This window comes from Dermacentor silvarum, chromosome 1 (assembly GCF_013339745.2).
Source record: "Dermacentor silvarum isolate Dsil-2018 chromosome 1, BIME_Dsil_1.4, whole genome shotgun sequence".
In the NCBI taxonomy this organism is placed as follows: Eukaryota; Metazoa; Arthropoda; class Arachnida; order Ixodida; family Ixodidae; genus Dermacentor; species Dermacentor silvarum.
The window spans coordinates 316,660,511-316,686,780 of NC_051154.1; the positions used below are offsets into that span (position 1 = coordinate 316,660,511).

The window sequence follows — 26,270 nt, forward strand, 5'->3', positions numbered from 1 at the left end:
GGTGGGCGTGATGTTGTCTTTGGTCCTCTTCCCAACGCAGCCCGAGGCCGCACAGTGGTGCGCAGGAAGAAGCTGCACGCACTCGTGCAGAGGCTGCGTGGAAATAAGATATTCCCGCAAGCGCGAGCTTCACAGGTGAGAAGGTGGAAGCAGACCTCTGCCACAGGTGGAAGAGCCTGTATTGTGTTCGGCACGGGGGCTCTGTACCATCGCAACAGGAGCTGCACGAGCTGCAGGAACATCTGCATGCTCTCGAACAGAAAAAGGTCTGCATCCAGTACTAGTTCTTGTTCTCTCCTGGTGTTCACGTATCAGAGTCATTTATTGTTCCCCTCTGTCGTGAATTACGGTCCTGATAAATGAATGAAAGGTGACTTTATTTTATCTTAAAGTGCTGGAGATTCCACTGAAAGAAAGTTAAGGTGCCAGGGGAATACTTTATTTGCTAGTGGGTCTCCATAAAAACATAGTAATTCAATATCAAGATACTGTGCCAAATTTGATGTCATGTCTTTTCATAAATAAGAATTGAATGACTAGCTCAAAGCATGTGAACGAGTTATCGGCTACAAGATATCGGAAAGGAGAAATGATTCTTTTACCATTGCCAACAGAATGCGGCACGTCGAATATTGCGTCATACACGGCAGTGCTTTTTGCCAGGTTGTCTATCGATATTTGGCACACTGGACTGAGTTGCGGCCACATAGGGTAAGCAGAGGGTTCATGTCACCTGCATCTGCAAGTCCTAGGTGTCTAAATGAATGAAATAAATGTTAGAGCTTTAAAGTGCAGAAATAAAATAAAAATTAAGAGAATGTAGATATTTTATCAGGCTACAATTCTTTTTATAAGCAACAAAGTAAGTATATTTTCCTGATTTTTGTTGGAAAATATGTATTATATTCTTGAGGTGAAGTTTTGTGCATATTGCAGTTCAGCCAGCAGAATATATACCAAATTTTAGCACTAACTATTATTCTGTAGTCTGGTAGGTTGCTCACAGCACAGGCTTCATCATTTGTTGTGAATAAGCACATAATAAAAGGTTGATTAGGTTCAAATTTATTTATTTATGCATACATGAAAATATATTTGGTGTTACAGAAGGATGTCCCAGAGCACAAGGGACCTCCTGTCATGTAGTTATATAAAAAGTTAAGTGAAATAAAAGAGCATTTCAACAGCAAAAAATACAATACATTTCTAATAATTATTACAGCAATGAACAGAAGAAACACTAACAGAAAATAAAATATAAAGCAGATCATCAAATGCATGGTGCAGTGCAGAGTATTATATGTTGATAAGAAAAGATTCTTCTTTTTTCAACTGGCGGTAATGAATACATGTTTTTATGTGTGATTGTAGGTTATTTGAAATTTAACAGCAGTAAAGGCAGCTGTCTGCCTTCCATAATTAGTGTGTATTTCTGGCAACCAGAAATTTTTATTACGAGAGAATCTAGTTGGATTTTTGTTTATGGGAGGAGTTTTACCTAAGGTGTTAGATGGAATTAGATGATTTACAGTTACAAAGAAATAAACCACGAGATTTACCAGTTTTTGCATTGATAGAAAGTTGTGAGTGAGAAGGTGCGACACATTGCCATAGTAAGGACTGAAGGTAAGTATTCAAATGGCTCGATTTCCAATGTGTCGTAGTGGCATTAGATAGGTGTTTTAGGTGTTTCTCCATGTCGAGATACAATAATTAAAATGACTGTGAAAGAAAGCAAAGTATAATTTCGTCAAAGTTGACTCAGTGAAATAATGCCGAGATTTGAGAAATATTCTTATCCCACAGACGGACTTCAGTCTTAGAAAAGCAGTGTGGCCCTTGTACTTCAAGTTGGAATGCAATGTTACTCGGAGAAATGAACATTGGGCTACTGCAGGAATGGAATGATTGATAAAGTTAAAGGGCCCTTCATCTGGCCCTGTCTGAAATTTTGTATCTACACTGCAAGTTAAGCTCATGAGGGATCTGAAAGAAGGTTTCAAATGGGTTCATGTTTGTGGGAGAAATTGGAATGTTGAATTGCATTGCTGCCATGAGGGTGAACTTCACTACCAAAGATCTCTTCCTTTGCCCTGAATAGCGTCCCTACATTCCTTCCCTGCCTTCTTCCACGCAAAGGCCAGTAAAACAAAGCAAGATGTCACTTTCATTGAGGTGGAGAATTCGCAGGCAGCTTTAGAAGAAAGCATCCTTAATACTCCAAGATATTGTGCAATAATGCTTCCTGGAGCATAGCTTCTTCGGTGTCGTGGCTGCAGGAGTGGCTGAGTACTTTGAACAGCCTTATGAATTTCTCTGTCCTGCTCCGATAAATATTCCAAATTTTGCTATAAAATGAATAAATTGTGTAGGCATTTAATAAGCTTTTCTATTCACAGTCAAATCTTAGGTACTCGTGCACACCTAATTATCTGTTGCTATGGCAGCATTCTGCCTCGCATGAACATGCTCCAGATCATTCAGCAAATTTCTCTAAATGTATGGACTTTTTCAAAACATTTACCAGAAGATTGGCTAAATTGCACAAACGCTGCAGTGAACATGCTACAGCTTTTTGCTGCCAGTCTGCTCTGACAGACACCCATCTCTTCCATGCTGACCTGTGGCCCTGTTTGTTCCAGGCCCTACGAACTTGTGAATTTGGGGCCCTTCAAAGAGAGATAGTTGTTCAGCTACACTTGGTTGGAGCTGTGCCCGACATGCAGTTCGAGCAAGAAATTGTGGACAACCCTGAGACCTTCATCTTGTTCTTGCAGAACCTTGAAAATGCTGGCGACTATCTTCAGAGGGTGAGTTACATTTACCAGCTTAGATGCACAGAGACTATAGGGGCTCTCTCCCTTCGATGTCTTTACTTTCTTACTGAAATGAAGCTGGAACTTCCATTTCATTTTCAATTATTCTTGTGCTAACCAAATCACGCCAGTAACAATGGTGGCATGGCAGCGTCTACATCAATGACAAAAAGGTGGAAGCAATAGAAAATGAAATGCATCTTAAGATTTTGTGGCCTCTGGTGCTCGTATTTTTGTGAAGCAGCGGATCTGTTACAATGTTGATTGCATGGCATAACTGTGCACATGAAGCTGGCGACAAGCAGTAAAAGCTGTTTGAAATGGCAGCTTTACGAAGCCACATGCCTCCATACACTTAATGGAATGCAACAGCAACATAACTGTTTATCTTTTTACAGTGAGGAAAAAATAGTGGCAAAGAAGTTCCAAAAGCAAGACACTAGCAGTGCAACACTCGGTATGAAAGTAATGGGGGGACACTGGGACAAGTAGTTTTCTTTTGTGCTGCGTTTTTAACAGCAGAGCTGTTTAAGCCAACCGGCAGTCCATGTGTCGCGAACAATGCCCTGCTGAACCATGAGGTCACCTGCGTTTCCTACCAACCACCTCGCGGAGCGGCGTGTGCTTTGCCTCCTCTCGATGCCATGCACATGTTGCCTTGACATGGGACATTATGGAGAGAGAAGGAGATCATGCGCATGGCGCGCGCCATGCTCGGGAGAAAGAAAGAGAAAATGAGATAGAGAGAAAAATTGTAGCAGCACTAATGAGGCAACGCGCAGAGCTGCTGCCGACGCCGTCCGCGTTTCCCTGTGTTCACGCTGAATGCGTGCAGTGTCCATGACTGCAGCAGGCGCCTCTGACGGTGGCTCGGCAGGTTTCGACCAGCCACGCCCGGGCAAGTGTGGAGGCACAGCTTGCCGTGACGTCACCGGTGAGATAAAGCTCAGAGCTTTCGTTAACTCTTTGGCGAGTACATGTAGCCTTGACATTTGACGGCCAAAGAAGATCCGGACACCCGATGAAGAAGCCGCTCATCTTTACCCATGTCGCGCGACCAAGCGAGAATCTGCGTGTCGGCAGCGAGCTGATTCGGATTACCGTGCCTAGCAGCACTTAGCATTTCCTAGCAAAACTTGGCCAAGCCTAGTAAAACCTGGAAGAAGCTCCAGCCTTGCACCAATACTTCAAGCTGCCCACCTTTTTTTTTCATTTAATTACTATACCCAGTATGCGCCAACTAAGCCCTCTGCAAGTCCTTTTAAGTGGTAGCAATAGTTAGCGTTGTTGCAGCTCGGGTAATGTTTAGGCCAGGAATCTTCCAGCCATATGGATGAGTATGTCCTGGAGGAGGAGTGAGAGAAAAAGGGTTTGGTTTACATTATTTAGACTGGCTCCAGATAAGGAAGCCCGCTCCATGTAAGAACGCTTTGAATGTCTGAGCTCACTACATGTCTGAGCTCACATAAGCATATGTTGGGACACGTCAGGAACACGGCACTGAAGGTGTCCGCTTATAGAACTGTCGTCTTCGCTAGATGACTAGACCAAGAAATCTGGTGCCAGTGTTTCGGCCAGTCACAATGGTTGAACCTTTTGCAATATCCTGCCCATCTCGTCGCATTATTCCGCCGCGAATACGATGCAACCCCGTGGCAATTTGGGAACCTGAGGTCGACACAGTTCCCACGGAAGTAAGTCCTCAAAGTTCGAATGCTCGGCCTGCGTTATCAATAAATTGAGCTGGCTGGGAAGGTTAGATAAGAGTAGCTTAGAATGTAGTGCAAGGCGATTGGGTAGCTATCGCAGCCCTGGTTGGCTTTGGAATGATGTTAGAGCCTCTGAAGCTTTACTCTCCCTTTCTTCTTTAATCCTTCACTTATTGGTACAAGAAGAAATTTGGCCTGAGAGGTTGCCAGAGACATTCAACGCATTTAAGTGTGCTGAATTAGTAATAGGTAAATAATCTCAAACAAGGTACAGTACCCAAAATGTTGAGTTCTCTATTTGTGTATATAAACTGTTTCAGTCGTGGGTATCTATTCAGCAGTGTTTGTAAGTTGCATTTCTCCTCTAACTTTCCATAGTTCTGTTCTACATGGCATATAATTTGTAACATTTTTAAAAATAAATTAGCCAAGTGTTGTAGCAAAGAAAATGTTTGCGTTTTCTATTGTAAATGTTTTACAAGCAGCATAATGAAATGTGTTGCACGTAATACATTATATTTCACGAATAAACTGTGTTGTGTGTACTTGTGTAATTTGTATTAATATCCTATTACTTCGTTCTCTCAATTTTGTTGGTCATTTGTATTATTTTCTGTAATGTTCAGTATATAAACATCTGACCTCAAATAGCTTCTGCTATTATTGCATGGAACCATACTTGCCTTTGGCCAAGAATCCAGACAGTGATGCCTATGTATTGTACGAAAGAAATGGACGTAATATAAAAAGAATTTGAATTGTAAGCACGTCATTTTACTCTTTTTGAGCAGCCCTCATAAGAGATAATCTTGCTTCCTCTGGTCAGAGTTGACATTTGTTTCCAGTGCTTTCCGGTTGCAATAACCAGTTCCCTGTTTTTGAGCAGCCTCACTGTTTTTCTTTGAACGTGTGTCCACAGTTGAAAAAGCTGGAAAATGCACGCCATGAAGAGATTGCTACCCTAATGGAACAGCTTAACATTTTCTATGATCGGCTTGATGTGCCCGAAGAACAACAGCTCGGGCATCCCACTAGCCTCACTACGGAAGTAGTTGACACGGTAAGTTCCACACGCACACACTGTATGCCCTTGGCTCACACATCTTTTGTGACATGATGTTCAACCTGTTGTGAACCTGTTTGCACTTCGACCCACTATGTTTATTCAGCGGCTATGGTGCTGGGCATGAGAGTGGAGGTTGAGTTCACGGCTGTGACGGCCACATTCCGGTAGGGTTGTAATGCAAAGATGCTCGTGCACCCTGCTTAGGGTGCACATTAAAGAACTCGAGGTGGTCAAAGTTATTCCGGAACGCACATGCTGTCGCACTTTACGAAATAAGCGCTGCTTTTGTTGAACTCTCTGTCCGGGGCACCTTATCATTTCGATCGGTCTCTGGTGAACCTTGTACTGACAGAAGTGTCCCTGGCCGACGAGGTGCCGTTCTGCGAATTGCGGCATTCGGGTGCTGTGTGTGCGATCCCTGCTTCGCGCCAATGTCGAGGAGCACTCGCGGTGACAGTCCGCTACTGCGTCAGCTGAGGCAGCCCGTCCGGGGTGCCCTTGGCGTTCCTATACTAGCTTCGAAAACGAAGTGAAACACTCGCTTGCGCGGCATCGAACACGAGGGCACGCACATGTGGTACTGCGTGGGTCTCTAAACTGTAAATATCGAATATAAGAAAAATCGAATAGTAGATATTCGATTGGTGCATCGAATTATTCGAACGTTCGCTTTTCCGTTTGCTGATACTCTATATTCGAAAACCCCTACAAATAATTGAAGCAATTGTGACATAAACAAGTGAACGAGACCAAAGACAAATGCGATACAGAGAAAGTGAATTACATAAGCGAAACTACTTGCAGATGACGACTAAAAACATCTAATGGCACGAAATGAACAGTGCTAGATATTGAGTTCCACTGTCCAATTGTTTGCAAAAAAAACTATTTCAACATAATGCCTCTTTTCTGCTTGTACTAACACTAAAGTGAAAAAATGAGTACAGCTATGTTAAGCAAGGGTTGTATCCGCATGGCTGTATCCGCAAAATCACGAGATGGAGTTGATAAGACATAGCAATTTTTTGGAAATTCAGTTTAATAATGCAACAGGAGTAGTTGGAAGTTTGGTGACTGTTATTGTTGGGGAAAAACTGCGGCTGTAATTATGCCAGAATAAAAATTTTTTATACATACAGTCAAACCTCGTTAATACAGTGTAGACCGCTCATAACGCAAGTCGCCGGAGTTGCGAATATCCGCACTATAAGCGGTACCGCACTATAACCAAAGCAACAAATTTCAAGGCCCGCACACATGCAAGACATGTGCACCGAGCCGCCACGCGTATGCGACAGTCGAGGAATGCGGCTAGAACGTTTGCATTCAATTTACAGTCGAATCTCGTTGATTAGAACCAAATTACGCGGCGGCGCCTCCGACCGGCATTGCTCCGGCACCGCCATAGTACAGCGTACTAGAATAACCATAGAGTAAAAGCTTAGGAGAGACTCCTCAATGTCGCGCGCGAAAAAAAACAAAGAAAAAAAAATGCGGCGGAAATTTCACCCTCTCTCAAATGGCAGGTCGCCGATTCTGCGTTGCGCCGGAACATGCGTGTACGTGCCGACTTCGCAGCCACGCGTAGAAAATTGCTGTGGACCTTTCTTTCTCCTTTATGCTTCCTCTACTTTCTAGTCACTAGTTGACCTTGCACGCTGCGGCTACGGCGCAGAGGTAGCCACTGTAGAAGAGGGAAGCAGCGGCGCTGTCCCAGGCCGGCCAACGAAACTGCTCACGCCGGCAAACGCCCGCTTCCCGATAACAGCACAAAACGAAATTTCGGGGAGCTGGCGCCGGGCCAGCTGGAGCGGCGGTGCCTGCACGGCTTTGGGCGCGCACAGCGACAGTCGAAAGTGAGGGAGCTACGAGGGAGGGCGACGCAGTTGCCGAGGCGAAATCTGCTTCCCTGCCGCCCTCCTCCCTCACATTCCACGGTCTCCGCATGCTCCCTTCGCCGTGCCGGTGCTGCCCGCTCCCTAAAGTTTCGTTTACTGCCGTTATCGTGAAGCGAGCGTTGGCCGGCGTTGGCAGTTCGTGGCTCTCGCTCGCTATGCACGCCGTGATATTTCACTACTCGAATTCAATGGCTAGAGCGAATTCGCACCTCCTACCTGCACTATAAGCGATACGTGTATACATGGAGTGCTATGGGAACATTAATGGGAGTCTGAAAAGACCGCACTATATCCGGTCCTGCACTATAAGCGGTTACGTTATAAGTGGTCTATACTGTATGTAGTCGGCCGGGAACGTTTAGGCAAGCACTAAACAATGTACGAATTAACCGCCAATGCCAGTTTAGCGGCTACTTACTGGCCGTAAAAGAACTACGTTACGATGCTCTCAAACGCACTCACGCACGCTTTATTTGCGGGTAGACAGCAAAAAATTGGTTAACTTGCCGCCACCGAAGGCATCTTTGAGGCCGATAAGGCCGCGAGCCAGTTTGTCCATAAGGCCCCTCTTACTAACTATATTAACAAGCACAGTGTAATGCCTGCACAGATAAACATGCACACGTCTCGCTCGATGACCACGGAAATTCGCTTCCAAAACGCTTGAGTGAGGAGGTGCGGCAGCAGCAGCAAGCGTGCTGCCTCTCGTTTCAGTGCGAATTAGACATTGAAAGCACAGCGCATGCGAAGCTACCGGCACTAGTTGCACCTTGTCATCAGACCGCTTTGACGATGAGGCCCGCAGGGTGCGCACTTTTTCCACGCCGCAGATCGCTTTCAAGTTAGGGAGCCTGCGTGGCTGCCGCCGAAATAAACCCCTCCCTTTTTGGCCTTCCCCGCCTTGCCTCGCCTCGCGCGCAACAGAAGCAGCGCGCTTCCGCTTCGTCTTTTCCCCTCGTGCGCACGAGATTGAGTTGGCTGACCCTCGCAAGCTTTCACTCGCACATGCAGCGTATGGCGATCATGTTGCAGTGTTTGGACTTTATACAGAACCTCAAAGCGACGTCCAAGGTGATGGCAGAAATTCGCTTTGGCAGCTTCGCAATAAAATGTGCTTCTCTCGGTTACTACTCGAATTCAACGGCAAGAGCGAATTCGCACCTCCTACCGCCGGCTTCTTCGCGTTACCGGCAGGTAATCTCGAAGGCCATGCTTTTGTGCACGGCAATCGGCAACAACTGTATTAGCAGGAAATACGTCATGGTGGCTATGTTTTAAGTTCACTATCGCTGGCGGCTGTCGTCCGGGCATTGCAACTCGAGAATCGAACATCTGCGCACATGAGATTTTAATGATTTTGTGCCTGCGCATGTAGATAAGAAACAAAAATAGTACGCACTAACCGTTTGGTGGGCAATGAGCGACTACGGCTTAAGCGGTAAGCCAATACATGGGGTTCAATGGGGGCTCGGTGCGGGCTTCTCTGCGACTCTGTTTAAACCGCAATTACACATTAAGCGGGTACGTATTAACTAGGTTTGACTGTATTTCAGTGAATGTTCAGCACTGTTTGTACGAGTAGCAAACCAGAGGCATATTTTTGAAATTAGCTTTTATTTAACAGTAGCCGAGTATTGTATGGGATCTTAAATACTAAATGCAGTACAAGTGACCTGGTTTGTTATGTCTGCTTAGTTTATTATAATGGCCCAGAGGAAAAAGCAATGCTGGTTTGTGCAAGGAATTGCCAGGAAGTGTTGACTTTGCATTGGAGATGCAGCGCACCTTTAAAGTGCACCTGGCAAACCGTTTCATTCATCACAGTGGACAAGTCTCTCCTGTATTGTTTGAAGAGCATGTTTTTCTGTATTACGACGTAATAAATTGCAGTTTTTAATAATCAAACTTGAACAGTAACTGCAGTACACTGAAGGTTAAAACTGATCCCGAGCTTCGGTTTTAACTGCATGTTTTTGGTTTCTTCGCTTATTGTTGCATTATGTGTGACCGAACTAGATAAAATATTCCAGTACGGGTAAACCGAAAACTTTTTACAGGGATTCCACCGTAAGAAAGCCTCATTTGTGCAGACGTGGCAGTGGTTTAGGCCAAGTCACTTTTGTGACAAGCCGAGCACACGCATAACCCACATTCCCGTAGTGCAGTGGGGCTCGTTAAAGAAACTTTCATAGGCAGTGGCACCAGATTTACCTCTATTGCAGGAATCTTTATGGTGTCTGGCATATCCTGCATGTGAGAGGTGTTGCTGCTGCTGCTGCTGCTGCTGCTGATGTTTGTTGTTGAGCTTGTGCCCTGATCAATTCTGTTAATTTGCTCCTCTCGCTGCTCATTTACTTCTGTCCTGGCAGCTGAAACAGGAACTCGCAAGGTTAAAGGATCTGAAGAGGCAGAGGCTGTAGGATTTTGTGGGACGCACGCATGATGAGCTCCTTTTGTGGCGTCAAAAGTGTTACGTGCCACAGATGCTTGAAGAACCGGACGACCAGGCAGGTTTGTGACGTCTTGAACTTTTTGTGTTCAGGTGCACAATATTGTGTGCTGTTTAAAAGAACACGCAGTTAACATTCTGGCATCTTAACAGTTAACATTCGTGCATCATAAGCAGAACTGGTTTTGGCACGTAAAACCCCACGAAGAAGGTGTGCAAAATACAGTAGAACCTTGCTGATACGTTCCCGCTTAATACGATTTCCCGGCTCCTACGTTTGCAATCGCGAAAAATAAACATAACCCCATAGAGGCTTGTGTTAATACAGTCGAATCTCGAGAATTCGAACTCGAAGGGGCCCGAAAATTTGTTCGAATTAACGGAAGGACGTATTTTTGAACTATTCGAGCACCATAGCACGATGAACGAATGGTGCGAGTCGTGAAATTTTGCGGCGTGTAGCGAGTTGCGCCCACGCCGGCCGACGCTCGGTTCTCGATAACGCCAGAAAACGAAACTTCAGGGAGCGGACGGCGCCGACATGGAGACAGCCCCGCGCGCGTGCGCGGGGACCGTCGAAGGTGAGGGAGGAGGGCGGCAGGAAAGCGGATTTGGCCTCGGCAACTCCGCCGCTTCAGTGGCTTCGGTGGCTCCCCTCGCCCTCTTTATCAACTCCCTCACAGCTCCCTCACTTTTGACTGTCTCCGTGTGCGCCCGCTGTCAACGCCGGTACGGCCGGTTCGGTACAGATTAGCCTCCTTGAAGTTTCATTTTCTGCCGTTATCAGGAAGAAAGCATTTGCCGCCGTGGGTGCCGACGCCGCCGGTCCAGCCGGCCCGGCGCCAGAGTATGGCCACACTAGCAGCAAAAATGCGTGCGTCATGCCGCAAGCGGCAAGTTGCCGCGCGTCAACGCCTTGCCGTGAGGCCACCGTGGCACACGCGCGGCAGCGCGCTAAGATCTCTCACGCTCTCCGAACATGCATAAACCACGAGCGCTCGTTTCATGCGAGAGACGATGATCGTCGATTGAAAACCCAGCGTAGATCGGCAGCGATCCGGTTGTGATGGCTCCGGGACGTCACCCTCGTCACTCTTGATTGGTTCTTCATCTCGCGGCACGCGGCATTTGCCCCAGAAATGGGTCTCGAACCCATTTCGCACGGCACGCCGCAAAACTCCTGATTCCTGCCGCTTTTGCCGCCCGTTGCATCACGCATTGCCGCGCGTTCTTGCCCCTAGCCTGGCCGTACCCTTAGGCCGCTCCCTGAAGTTTCGTTTTCTGCTGTTATCGGGAAGCGAGCGTTTGCCGGCGTCGGGCAGTTCATTGGCCGGACTGGGCCTCCGACGCTGCATGAAGGGGTCTCTCCTAAGCTTTTGCTCTATGGCGGTGTCGGAGCAATGCCGGTCAGAGGCGCCGCCGCGTTATTCGGTGCGCTGCTGAGAGCATTGTCGGTCTGCGGTATGTTCGAATTAACTGTCGCAAATGCTTTCGCGTTCGAATTACCGAGCGTTTTCGTCCGTTGAAATACACATAACTTTGACGGGACCAGAGCGTCAGTTCGAATAAACCGGCAGTTCGAATTAAGCGTGTTCGAATTAAGGACATTCGACTGTACGTTCCGGTTAATATTTTCCTGGAAAATACGATTATTCGGCAGCAAAGTTCAGCATTGTGGCGAACTGCGGTCATATGATACGTTCTGCAGCAAAATATCATTCAGGTGCTCATGTGCTTGTGAAGCGCTAAGCAACAGACAGCTTCTCTGCAGTGCTCCATCACCTCCCCTCCGCGACTTCTCTGCATTGCTCGTTCACCCGAAGCGCGGCAGCAGCAGCGAGCGAATTGACCTTTGCGCTGCCTCGCTTCAACGCGAACTACTAAGCGGAGAAAACAGGCGGACGCCGCGCGCGCGCAGCGCTACGACTCGCCGACATCGTAGCGGAGGTGGGGGCGGATGAGGCGCCAGAAGACTGCGGCGAGAACGAAGGCTTGCGCCCACCGGCTACCTTCACCGAAGCCCTTGCTTGCCTGGAAGCCTTACAAAGCTTCTTTCGCACGAAAGACAACAACAATGGGCCCAAAAGGAGTTGTTCCTGTCCAAGGGTGTGACGCACCAGCAGAAAATACAGTCGAATCTCGATAATTCGACCTCGAAGAGGCCTGAAAATTTGTTCGTATTTAAAGGACTTAATTTTGATGTATTTGTGCACCATAGCGCTACATACGAACGGTACGAGTATATCGTGGCGCGCAAGCACATAGCGAGCAAGGGCCATGGAACTAACTGCCCACGCCGGCCGACGCTCGCATCTCGATAGCGCCCCTTCCACTTCACAACCGTAATCTCTCTCTCGCATCCCGAGGCAGTGAACGAAACTTCAGGGAGTGGGCCGCGCCGGCACGGCGATGCGCGGAGACATTCTCAAAGGTGAGGGAGAAGGGCGGCAGGGAAGCGCATTTGGCCTCGGCAACCCAGTCGCTTCGGTGGCTCCCCTCGCCCTCCCTCTCAACTCCCTCATAGCTCCCTCACCTTCGACTGTCTCCGTGCGCGCCCACCAGCTGCCGCTCCCGCCGTCCCGGCGCCAGCTTCGCCCGCTCCTCGAAGTTCCGTTTTCTGCCGTTAAGCGAGCGTTGGCCGGCGTGGGCAGTTTCGTTGGCCGGACTCGGCCTCCGCGATGTGTCCCTCTGCGCCGCAGCCACAGCATTGGCTGAGACGTCGACACGTACACGCGTGTTCTGGCGCCACGCTAAAACGGCGACCTTACCATTTGAGAGAGGAAATTTTCGCCGCGGTGTTTTTTTGTTTCTTTTTTTTATTTCTCCGCGCAGCGTTCAGGGGGGTCTCCTAAGCTTTTGCTTTATGGCGGTGTCAAAGCATTCCCAGTCGGAGGCACCGTCACGTGATTTGGCGTGCTGCTGAGAGCATTTTCGGTGCGTGGTTATGTTCGAATTAACTGTCGCAAATGCTTTCGCGTTCGAATTACAGAGCGTTATCGCCCATTGGAATACACATAACTTTGACAGGACCACAGCGTCAGTTCGAATTAACGAGATTCAACTGTAACTATGTTTTGCAAGAAATAAGTGTTTTCTGCCCTTGCACCTTAATATGGGCTTCTCAGCTTCAAGTTTTACTGGATTCGGATCGTACGCTTTCCCGGATCGTACATTTATTTTTCGCGTATTTTTCGAAAACGTATGAACGAGGTTCTACTGTACTCTCGTCTCCAGTTGTTTCAGTTTTTAGTTGTCAACAGCATTACATACAATAAATAATGTAAAGAGTGCTTCTTTTTGTTCTTTATCGAATAGACTCCTTTGAGCCTTTGTAGCGTACCGTGTTTACTCGAATCTAACGCACACTTTTTTTCGATAAAACAGGTCCAAAAAGTGCGTGCCCGTTAGAATCGAGTATGACCCTAAATCTGCGTTACCATATAGCTGTCGGCATTTCAAAATGGCCGCCTCGCATACGCGTCGAGCCTAGCTAACGTAGCTTCCTCCGTGTGCTGCAGTACACATGCTTAGGCAATAGTCTACCGTCTGTCTTCACGTTCTCTGCGTCTGCTCCATCAGCATGAAGAACCGAGTTCATCATGATGCTGCATCTAAAAAGAAAGTGATCATGTCTACCGTCTGTCTTCACGTTCTCTGCGTCTGCTCCATCAGTATGAAGAACCGAGTTCATCATGATGCTGCATCTAAAAAGAAAGTGATCATGTGTGCGGAGACAGATGTAAATCGGGCCGCATCACAGGCGTTCGGAGAATCCGAAACTTGCGTGCGGGACTGGTGCAAACAGAAGGAGAGGATTTTCGCCAGCGAAGCAATGCGGAACGGTTGAAGTGGACCGAAGCAGGACGCAAACTGCGACGATCCACTTTGGCGATATGGTTGCCTTGGCCCTATCTTGAAAGCAACCTGCGAAGGGGAAAGTCCGCCGCCCGCCGTGTTTTTCTCACGTTGAAGCAAGAGCCATGCTTGCACAAAGGTCAATTCGCTCGCCGCGCTTCGTCACTCCAGCATTTTGACAGTTCGTTTCCGCGGTCAACAAGCGAGATGTGGTATGTTTACTTGTACGCGCGTGACATTGTGCTTGTTAATTTATTTAGTAAGCAAATGTTTACAAGTTTATACGGCCGATAAAACTGCTATCACTCCATATAGCGGTCTACTAATTAGCTATGACATTCGATGTTTCATCTTTCGGGCGAAGGTGCTACTTTTTTAATTCATCTCATCTTCAGTGCATTGGGAGGAAATCTGTTTTGTCAACTGACAGAAACTTGTATGTCTGTTGGAAAGCATGAGGTGCGTTGTACTGTAAAGGACTTTTTTTTGTCATGGAAAATGGGTGCGCATACAATCGAGGGCGCTGCTAGCAGCTCATCGTAGACCTTGCGCTGTAGGTCATTGTTTGTCAAACTGCAGTATGTGTCCCCAAAAGGCCTATGTCTAGGAATGTGCACTGATGAGCATTGGTCTTTAGTGAAGCACAAGCAGTACACCTATTCTTGAATTTTCAGACGCATCCTACTAATGCACCTTCTCTCTTAATATATATATATATATATATATATATAAGAAGGACGTGGTAGCACAGTGCTGTCTGCATTTTCTGATGATTCATAAGAATTAGAAAGTAATAAATATGTGTATCTTGTGCAGTCAGTACTGCTTTGTTTTGCATACCAAAAAATTCAATCAGGGGGTGGAGCCCACGCACAACTTCATTATTGACTGCATGCATTACGAGGAAGGAGAATTCCTGAACAGAGCACAAAGGCAGCAATTTTGTATAGGATTGACAGCATGGAACTTAAATATGTTCGGAAAGATCACTCAAGCTGTCATTGACTGGCATCAAATATTTAAAACCTCCACATCAGACAAGTGTGCTCTGAAGTAGAAGTTGGCTAAACTTGCTTGCAAGTTGTGCCCCGAGAGCGTGTCTGCAGCTGGACCTCTATCGTTTTTCCGCAAGCCTGCTGGTCGTGATGTTGTCTTTGGTCCTCTTCCCAACGCAGCCCGAAGGCCGCACAGTGGTGCAGCAGGAAGAAGAGATGCAAGCACTCGTGCAGAGGCTGCGGGAAATAAGATATTCCCGCAAGCGAGAGCTTCACAGGTTGAGAAGCGTGGAAGCAGACCTCTGCCACAGGTTGGACGAGCCTGTATTTGTGTTCGGCAACGGGGGTTCTGTACCATCGCAACAGGAGCTGCACGAGCTGCAGGAACATCTGCATGCTCTCGAACAGAAAAAGGTCTGCATCCAGTACTAGTTCTTGTTTCTCCTTGGTGTTCACGTATCAGAGTTCATTTATTGTTCCCCTCTGTCGTGAATTACGGTCCTGATAAATGAATGAAAGGTGACTTTATTTTATCTTAAAGTGCTGGAGATTCCACTGAAAGAAAGTTAAGGTGCCAGGGGAATACTTTATTTGCTAGTGGGTCTCCATAAAAACATAGTAATTCAATATCAAGATACTGTGCCAAATTTGATGTCATGTCTTTTCATAAATAAGAATTGAATGACTAGCTCAAAGCATGTGAACGAGTTATCGGCTACAAGATATCGGAAAGGAGAAATGATTCTTTTACCATTGCCAACAGAATGCGGCACGTCGAATATTGCGTCATACACGGCAGTGCTTTTTGCCAGGTTGTCTATCGATATTTGGCACACTGGACTGAGTTGCGGCCACATAGGGTAAGCAGAGGGTTCATGTCACCTGCATCTGCAAGTCCTAGGTGTCTAAATGAATGAAATAAATGTTAGAGCTTTAAAGTGCAGAAATAAAATAAAAATTAAGAGAATGTAGATATTTTATCAGGCTACAATTCTTTTTATAAGCAACAAAGTAAGTATATTTTCCTGATTTTTGTTGGAAAATATGTATTATATTCTTGAGGTGAAGTTTTGTGCATATTGCAGTTCAGCCAGCAGAATTTTAGCACTAACTATTATTCTGTAGTCTGGTAGGTTGCTCACAGCACAGGCTTCATCATTTGTTGTGAATAAGCACATAATAAAAGGTTGATTAGGTTCAAATTTATTTATTTATGCATACATGAAAATATATTTGGTGTTACAGAAGGATGTCCCAGAGCACAAGGGACCTCCTGTCATGTAGTTATATAAAAAGTTAAGTGAAATAAAAGAGCATTTCAACAGCAAAAAATACAATACATTTCTAATAATTATTACAGCAATGAACAGAAGAAACACTAACAGAAAATAAAATATAAAGCAGATCATCAAATGCATGGTGCAGTGCAGAGTATTATATGTTGATAAGAAAAGATTCTTCTTTTTTCAACTGGCGGTAATGAATACATGTTTTTATGTGTGATTGTAGGTTATTTGAAATTTAACAGCAGTAAAGGCAGCTGTCTGCCTTCCATAATTAGTGTGTATTTCTGGCAACCAGAAATTTTTATTACGAGAGAATCTAGTTGGATTTTTGTTTATGGGAGGAGTTTTACCTAAGGTGTTAGATGGAATTAGATGATTTACAGTTACAAAGAAATAAACCACGAGATTTACCAGTTTTTGCATTGATAGAAAGTTGTGAGTGAGAAGGTGCGACACATTGCCATAGTAAGGACTGAAGGTAAGTATTCAAATGGCTCGATTTCCAATGTGTCGTAGTGGCATTAGATAGGTGTTTTAGGTGTTTCTCCATGTCGAGATACAATAATTAAAATGACTGTGAAAGAAAGCAAAGTATAATTTCGTCAAAGTTGACTCAGTGAAATAATGCCGAGATTTGAGAAATATTCTTATCCCACAGACGGACTTCAGTCTTAGAAAAGCAGTGTGGCCCTTGTACTTCAAGTTGGAATGCAATGTTACTCGGAGAAATGAACATTGGGCTACTGCAGGAATGGAATGATTGATAAAGTTAAAGGGCCCTTCATCTGGCCCTGTCTGAAATTTTGTATCTACACTGCAAGTTAAGCTCATGAGGGATCTGAAAGAAGGTTTCAAATGGGTTCATGTTTGTGGGAGAAATTGGAATGTTGAATTGCATTGCTGCCATGAGGGTGAACTTCACTACCAAAGATCTCTTCCTTTGCCCTGAATAGCGTCCCTACATTCCTTCCCTGCCTTCTTCCACGCAAAGGCCAGTAAAACAAAGCAAGATGTCACTTTCATTGAGGTGGAGAATTCGCAGGCAGCTTTAGAAGAAAGCATCCTTAATACTCCAAGATATTGTGCAATAATGCTTCCTGGAGCATAGCTTCTTCGGTGTCGTGGCTGCAGGAGTGGCTGAGTACTTTGAACAGCCTTATGAATTTCTCTGTCCTGCTCCGATAAATATTCCAAATTTTGCTATAAAATGAATAAATTGTGTAGGCATTTAATAAGCTTTTCTATTCACAGTCAAATCTTAGGTACTCGTGCACACCTAATTATCTGTTGCTATGGCAGCATTCTGCCTCGCATGAACATGCTCCAGATCATTCAGCAAATTTCTCTAAATGTATGGACTTTTTCAAAACATTTACCAGAAGATTGGCTAAATTGCACAAACGCTGCAGTGAACATGCTACAGCTTTTTGCTGCCAGTCTGCTCTGACAGACACCCATCTCTTCCATGCTGACCTGTGGCCCTGTTTGTTCCAGGCCCTACGAACTTGTGAATTTGGGGCCCTTCAAAGAGAGATAGTTGTTCAGCTACACTTGGTTGGAGCTGTGCCCGACATGCAGTTCGAGCAAGAAATTGTGGACAACCCTGAGACCTTCATCTTGTTCTTGCAGAACCTTGAAAATGCTGGCGACTATCTTCAGAGGGTGAGTTACATTTACCAGCTTAGATGCACAGAGACTATAGGGGCTCTCTCCCTTCGATGTCTTTACTTTCTTACTGAAATGAAGCTGGAACTTCCATTTCATTTTCAATTATTCTTGTGCTAACCAAATCACGCCAGTAACAATGGTGGCATGGCAGCGTCTACATCAATGACAAAAAGGTGGAAGCAATAGAAAATGAAATGCATCTTAAGATTTTGTGGCCTCTGGTGCTCGTATTTTTGTGAAGCAGCGGATCTGTTACAATGTTGATTGCATGGCATAACTGTGCACATGAAGCTGGCGACAAGCAGTAAAAGCTGTTTGAAATGGCAGCTTTACGAAGCCACATGCCTCCATACACTTAATGGAATGCAACAGCAACATAACTGTTTATCTTTTTACAGTGAGGAAAAAATAGTGGCAAAGAAGTTCCAAAAGCAAGACACTAGCAGTGCAACACTCGGTATGAAAGTAATGGGGGGACACTGGGACAAGTAGTTTTCTTTTGTGCTGCGTTTTTAACAGCAGAGCTGTTTAAGCCAACCGGCAGTCCATGTGTCGCGAACAATGCCCTGCTGAACCATGAGGTCACCTGCGTTTCCTACCAACCACCTCGCGGAGCGGCGTGTGCTTTGCCTCCTCTCGATGCCATGCACATGTTGCCTTGACATGGGACATTATGGAGAGAGAAGGAGATCATGCGCATGGCGCGCGCCATGCTCGGGAGAAAGAAAGAGAAAATGAGATAGAGAGAAAAATTGTAGCAGCACTAATGAGGCAACGCGCAGAGCTGCTGCCGACGCCGTCCGCGTTTCCCTGTGTTCACGCTGAATGCGTGCAGTGTCCATGACTGCAGCAGGCGCCTCTGACGGTGGCTCGGCAGGTTTCGACCAGCCACGCCCGGGCAAGTGTGGAGGCACAGCTTGCCGTGACGTCACCGGTGAGATAAAGCTCAGAGCTTTCGTTAACTCTTTGGCGAGTACATGTAGCCTTGACATTTGACGGCCAAAGAAGATCCGGACACCCGATGAAGAAGCCGCTCATCTTTACCCATGTCGCGCGACCAAGCGAGAATCTGCGTGTCGGCAGCGAGCTGATTCGGATTACCGTGCCTAGCAGCACTTAGCATTTCCTAGCAAAACTTGGCCAAGCCTAGTAAAACCTGGAAGAAGCTCCAGCCTTGCACCAATACTTCAAGCTGCCCACCTTTTTTTTTCATTTAATTACTATACCCAGTATGCGCCAACTAAGCCCTCTGCAAGTCCTTTTAAGTGGTAGCAATAGTTAGCGTTGTTGCAGCTCGGGTAATGTTTAGGCCAGGAATCTTCCAGCCATATGGATGAGTATGTCCTGGAGGAGGAGTGAGAGAAAAAGGGTTTGGTTTACATTATTTAGACTGGCTCCAGATAAGGAAGCCCGCTCCATGTAAGAACGCTTTGAATGTCTGAGCTCACTACATGTCTGAGCTCACATAAGCATATGTTGGGACACGTCAGGAACACGGCACTGAAGGTGTCCGCTTATAGAACTGTCGTCTTCGCTAGATGACTAGACCAAGAAATCTGGTGCCAGTGTTTCGGCCAGTCACAATGGTTGAACCTTTTGCAATATCCTGCCCATCTCGTCGCATTATTCCGCCGCGAATACGATGCAACCCCGTGGCAATTTGGGAACCTGAGGTCGACACAGTTCCCACGGAAGTAAGTCCTCAAAGTTCGAATGCTCGGCCTGCGTTATCAATAAATTGAGCTGGCTGGGAAGGTTAGATAAGAGTAGCTTAGAATGTAGTGCAAGGCGATTGGGTAGCTATCGCAGCCCTGGTTGGCTTTGGAATGATGTTAGAGCCTCTGAAGCTTTACTCTCCCTTTCTTCTTTAATCCTTCACTTATTGGTACAAGAAGAAATTTGGCCTGAGAGGTTGCCAGAGACATTCAACGCATTTAAGTGTGCTGAATTAGTAATAGGTAAATAATCTCAAACAAGGTACAGTACCCAAAATGTTGAGTTCTCTATTTGTGTATATAAACTGTTTCAGTCGTGGGTATCTATTCAGCAGTGTTTGTAAGTTGCATTTCTCCTCTAACTTTCCATAGTTCTGTTCTACATGGCATATAATTTGTAACATTTTTAAAAATAAATTAGCCAAGTGTTGTAGCAAAGAAAATGTTTGCGTTTTCTATTGTAAATGTTTTACAAGCAGCATAATGAAATGTGTTGCACGTAATACATTATATTTCACGAATAAACTGTGTTGTGTGTACTTGTGTAATTTGTATTAATATCCTATTACTTCGTTCTCTCAATTTTGTTGGTCATTTGTATTATTTTCTGTAATGTTCAGTATATAAACATCTGACCTCAAATAGCTTCTGCTATTATTGCATGGAACCATACTTGCCTTTGGCCAAGAATCCAGACAGTGATGCCTATGTATTGTACGAAAGAAATGGACGTAATATAAAAAGAATTTGAATTGTAAGCACGTCATTTTACTCTTTTTGAGCAGCCCTCATAAGAGATAATCTTGCTTCCTCTGGTCAGAGTTGACATTTGTTTCCAGTGCTTTCCGGTTGCAATAACCAGTTCCCTGTTTTTGAGCAGCCTCACTGTTTTTCTTTGAACGTGTGTCCACAGTTGAAAAAGCTGGAAAATGCACGCCATGAAGAGATTGCTACCCTAATGGAACAGCTTAACATTTTCTATGATCGGCTTGATGTGCCCGAAGAACAACAGCTCGGGCATCCCACTAGCCTCACTACGGAAGTAGTTGACACGGTAAGTTCCACACGCACACACTGTATGCCCTTGGCTCACACATCTTTTGTGACATGATGTTCAACCTGTTGTGAACCTGTTTGCACTTCGACCCACTATGTTTATTCAGCGGCTATGGTGCTGGGCATGAGAGTGGAGGTTGAGTTCACGGCTGTGACGGCCACATTCCGGTAGGGTTGTAATGCAAAGATGCTCGTGCACCCTGCTTAGGGTGCACATTAAAGAACTCGAGGTGGTCAAAGTTATTCCGGAACGCACATGCTGTCGCACTTTACGAAATAAGCGCTGCTTTTGTTGAACTCTCTGTCCGGGGCACCTTATCATTTCGATCGGTCTCTGGTGAACCTTGTACTGACAGAAGTGTCCCTGGCCGACGAGGTGCCGTTCTGCGAATTGCGGCATTCGGGTGCTGTGTGTGCGATCCCTGCTTCGCGCCAATGTCGAGGAGCACTCGCGGTGACAGTCCGCTACTGCGTCAGCTGAGGCAGCCCGTCCGGGGTGCCCTTGGCGTTCCTATACTAGCTTCGAAAACGAAGTGAAACACTCGCTTGCGCGGCATCGAACACGAGGGCACGCACATGTGGTACTGCGTGGGTCTCTAAACTGTAAATATCGAATATAAGAAAAATCGAATAGTAGATATTCGATTGGTGCATCGAATTATTCGAACGTTCGCTTTTCCGTTTGCTGATACTCTATATTCGAAAACCCCTACAAATAATTGAAGCAATTGTGACATAAACAAGTGAACGAGACCAAAGACAAATGCGATACAGAGAAAGTGAATTACATAAGCGAAACTACTTGCAGATGACGACTAAAAACATCTAATGGCACGAAATGAACAGTGCTAGATATTGAGTTCCACTGTCCAATTGTTTGCAAAAAAAACTATTTCAACATAATGCCTCTTTTCTGCTTGTACTAACACTAAAGTGAAAAAATGAGTACAGCTATGTTAAGCAAGGGTTGTATCCGCATGGCTGTATCCGCAAAATCACGAGATGGAGTTGATAAGACATAGCAATTTTTTGGAAATTCAGTTTAATAATGCAACAGGAGTAGTTGGAAGTTTGGTGACTGTTATTGTTGGGGAAAAACTGCGGCTGTAATTATGCCAGAATAAAAATTTTTTATACATACAGTCAAACCTCGTTAATACAGTGTAGACCGCTCATAACGCAAGTCGCCGGAGTTGCGAATATCCGCACTATAAGCGGTACCGCACTATAACCAAAGCAACAAATTTCAAGGCCCGCACACATGCAAGACATGTGCACCGAGCCGCCACGCGTATGCGACAGTCGAGGAATGCGGCTAGAACGTTTGCATTCAATTTACAGTCGAATCTCGTTGATTAGAACCAAATTACGCGGCGGCGCCTCCGACCGGCATTGCTCCGGCACCGCCATAGTACAGCGTACTAGAATAACCATAGAGTAAAAGCTTAGGAGAGACTCCTCAATGTCGCGCGCGAAAAAAAACAAAGAAAAAAAAATGCGGCGGAAATTTCACCCTCTCTCAAATGGCAGGTCGCCGATTCTGCGTTGCGCCGGAACATGCGTGTACGTGCCGACTTCGCAGCCACGCGTAGAAAATTGCTGTGGACCTTTCTTTCTCCTTTATGCTTCCTCTACTTTCTAGTCACTAGTTGACCTTGCACGCTGCGGCTACGGCGCAGAGGTAGCCACTGTAGAAGAGGGAAGCAGCGGCGCTGTCCCAGGCCGGCCAACGAAACTGCTCACGCCGGCAAACGCCCGCTTCCCGATAACAGCACAAAACGAAATTTCGGGGAGCTGGCGCCGGGCCAGCTGGAGCGGCGGTGCCTGCACGGCTTTGGGCGCGCACAGCGACAGTCGAAAGTGAGGGAGCTACGAGGGAGGGCGACGCAGTTGCCGAGGCGAAATCTGCTTCCCTGCCGCCCTCCTCCCTCACATTCCACGGTCTCCGCATGCTCCCTTCGCCGTGCCGGTGCTGCCCGCTCCCTAAAGTTTCGTTTACTGCCGTTATCGTGAAGCGAGCGTTGGCCGGCGTTGGCAGTTCGTGGCTCTCGCTCGCTATGCACGCCGTGATATTTCACTACTCGAATTCAATGGCTAGAGCGAATTCGCACCTCCTACCTGCACTATAAGCGATACGTGTATACATGGAGTGCTATGGGAAAATTAATGGGAGTCTGAAAAGACCGCACTATATCCGGTCCTGCACTATAAGCGGTTACGTTATAAGTGGTCTATACTGTATGTAGTCGGCCGGGAACGTTTAGGCAAGCACTAAACAATGTACGAATTAACCGCCAATGCCAGTTTAGCGGCTACTTACTGGCCGTAAAAGAACTACGTTACGATGCTCTCAAACACACGCACTCACGCACGCTTTATTTGCGGGTAGACAGCAAAAAATTGGTTAACTTGCCGCCACCGAAGGCATCTTTGAGGCCGATAAGGCCGCGAGCCAGTTTGTCCATAAGGCCCCTCTTACTAACTATATTAACAAGCACAGTGTAATGCCTGCACAGATAAACATGCACACGTCTCGCTCGATGACCACGGAAATTCGCTTCCAAAACGCTTGAGTGAGGAGGTGCGGCAGCAGCAGCAAGCGTGCTGCCTCTCGTTTCAGTGCGAATTAGACATTGAAAGCACAGCGCATGCGAAGCTACCGGCACTAGTTGCACCTTGTCATCAGACCGCTTTGACGATGAGGCCCGCAGGGTGCGCACTTTTTCCACGCCGCAGATCGCTTTCAAGTTAGGGAGCCTGCGTGGCTGCCGCCGAAATAAACCCCTCCCTTTTTGGCCTTCCCCGCCTTGCCTCGCCTCGCGCGCAACAGAAGCAGCGCGCTTCCGCTTCGTCTTTTCCCCTCGTGCGCACGAGATTGAGTTGGCTGACCCTCGCAAGCTTTCACTCGCACATGCAGCGTATGGCGATCATGTTGCAGTGTTTGGACTTTATACAGAACCTCAAAGCGACGTCCAAGGTGATGGCAGAAATTCGCTTTGGCAGCTTCGCAATAAAATGTGCTTCTCTCGGTTACTACTCGAATTCAACGGCAAGAGCGAATTCGCACCTCCTACCGCCGGCTTCTTCGCGTTACCGGCAGGTAATCTCGAAGGCCATGCTTTTGTGCACGGCAATCGGCAACAACTGTATTAGCAGGAAATACGTCATGGTGGCTATGTTTTAAGTTCACTATCGCTGGCGGCTGTCGTCCGGGCATTGCAACTCGAGAATCGAACATCTGCGCACATGAGATTTTAATGATTTTGTGCCTGCGCATGTAGATAAGAAACAAAAATAGTACGCACTAACCGTTTGGTGGGCAATGAGCGACTACGGCTTAAGCGGTAAGCCAATACATGGGGTTCAATGGGGGCTCGGTGCGGGCTTCTCTGCGACTCTGTTTAAACCGCAATTACACATTAAGCGGGTACGTATTAACTAGGTTTGACTGTATTTCAGTGAATGTTCAGCACTGTTTGTACGAGTAGCAAACCAGAGGCATATTTTTGAAATTAGCTTTTATTTAACAGTAGCCGAGTATTGTATGGGATCTTAAATACTAAATGCAGTACAAGTGACCTGGTTTGTTATGTCTGCTTAGTTTATTATAATGGCCCAGAGGAAAAAGCAATGCTGGTTTGTGCAAGGAATTGCCAGGAAGTGTTGACTTTGCATTGGAGATGCAGCGCACCTTTAAAGTGCACCTGGCAAACCGTTTCATTCATCACAGTGGACAAGTCTCTCCTGTATTGTTTGAAGAGCATGTTTTTCTGTATTACGACGTAATAAATTGCAGTTTTTAATAATCAAACTTGAACAGTAACTGCAGTACACTGAAGGTTAAAACTGATCCCGAGCTTCGGTTTTAACTGCATGTTTTTGGTTTCTTCGCTTATTGTTGCATTATGTGTGACCGAACTAGATAAAATATTCCAGTACGGGTAAACCGAAAACTTTTTACAGGGATTCCACCGTAAGAAAGCCTCATTTGTGCAGACGTGGCAGTGGTTTAGGCCAAGTCACTTTTGTGACAAGCCGAGCACACGCATAACCCACATTCCCGTAGTGCAGTGGGGCTCGTTAAAGAAACTTTCATAGGCAGTGGCACCAGATTTACCTCTATTGCAGGAATCTTTATGGTGTCTGGCATATCCTGCATGTGAGAGGTGTTGCTGCTGCTGCTGCTGCTGCTGCTGATGTTTGTTGTTGAGCTTGTGCCCTGATCAATTCTGTTAATTTGCTCCTCTCGCTGCTCATTTACTTCTGTCCTGGCAGCTGAAACAGGAACTCGCAAGGTTAAAGGATCTGAAGAGGCAGAGGCTGTAGGATTTTGTGGGACGCACGCATGATGAGCTCCTTTTGTGGCGTCAAAAGTGTTACGTGCCACAGATGCTTGAAGAACCGGACGACCAGGCAGGTTTGTGACGTCTTGAACTTTTTGTGTTCAGGTGCACAATATTGTGTGCTGTTTAAAAGAACACGCAGTTAACATTCTGGCATCTTAACAGTTAACATTCGTGCATCATAAGCAGAACTGGTTTTGGCACGTAAAACCCCACGAAGAAGGTGTGCAAAATACAGTAGAACCTTGCTGATACGTTCCCGCTTAATACGATTTCCCGGCTCCTACGTTTGCAATCGCGAAAAATAAACATAACCCCATAGAGGCTTGTGTTAATACAGTCGAATCTCGAGAATTCGAACTCGAAGGGGCCCGAAAATTTGTTCGAATTAACGGAAGGACGTATTTTTGAACTATTCGAGCACCATAGCACGATGAACGAATGGTGCGAGTCGTGAAATTTTGCGGCGTGTAGCGAGTTGCGCCCACGCCGGCCGACGCTCGGTTCTCGATAACGCCAGAAAACGAAACTTCAGGGAGCGGACGGCGCCGACATGGAGACAGCCCCGCGCGCGTGCGCGGGGACCGTCGAAGGTGAGGGAGGAGGGCGGCAGGAAAGCGGATTTGGCCTCGGCAACTCCGCCGCTTCAGTGGCTTCGGTGGCTCCCCTCGCCCTCTTTATCAACTCCCTCACAGCTCCCTCACTTTTGACTGTCTCCGTGTGCGCCCGCTGTCAACGCCGGTACGGCCGGTTCGGTACAGATTAGCCTCCTTGAAGTTTCATTTTCTGCCGTTATCAGGAAGAAAGCATTTGCCGCCGTGGGTGCCGACGCCGCCGGTCCAGCCGGCCCGGCGCCAGAGTATGGCCACACTAGCAGCAAAAATGCGTGCGTCATGCCGCAAGCGGCAAGTTGCCGCGCGTCAACGCCTTGCCGTGAGGCCACCGTGGCACACGCGCGGCAGCGCGCTAAGATCTCTCACGCTCTCCGAACATGCATAAACCACGAGCGCTCGTTTCATGCGAGAGACGATGATCGTCGATTGAAAACCCAGCGTAGATCGGCAGCGATCCGGTTGTGATGGCTCCGGGACGTCACCCTCGTCACTCTTGATTGGTTCTTCATCTCGCGGCACGCGGCATTTGCCCCAGAAATGGGTCTCGAACCCATTTCGCACGGCACGCCGCAAAACTCCTGATTCCTGCCGCTTTTGCCGCCCGTTGCATCACGCATTGCCGCGCGTTCTTGCCCCTAGCCTGGCCGTACCCTTAGGCCGCTCCCTGAAGTTTCGTTTTCTGCTGTTATCGGGAAGCGAGCGTTTGCCGGCGTCGGGCAGTTCATTGGCCGGACTGGGCCTCCGACGCTGCATGAAGGGGTCTCTCCTAAGCTTTTGCTCTATGGCGGTGTCGGAGCAAT

General features: G+C 46.7%; 1 protein-coding gene across 1 annotated transcript in view; it reads left to right on the forward strand.

Moving 5' to 3' along the window:
* Window positions 1–200: 200 nt before the first annotated feature.
* LOC119437302 (uncharacterized) overlaps window positions 201–26,270 on the forward strand; it is a 32,656-nt gene continuing 6,586 nt past the window's right edge. The window contains exons 1-6 of the mRNA XM_049660423.1: window positions 201–266; window positions 2,643–2,810; window positions 5,445–5,585; window positions 14,969–15,202; window positions 17,569–17,736; window positions 20,371–20,511. Of these exons, the coding sequence (XP_049516380.1) occupies window positions 2,721–2,810; window positions 5,445–5,585; window positions 14,969–15,202; window positions 17,569–17,736; window positions 20,371–20,511 (774 nt within the window). The 5' untranslated portion in view covers window positions 201–266; window positions 2,643–2,720. The remainder of the gene's footprint in view (window positions 267–2,642; window positions 2,811–5,444; window positions 5,586–14,968; window positions 15,203–17,568; window positions 17,737–20,370; window positions 20,512–26,270) is intronic.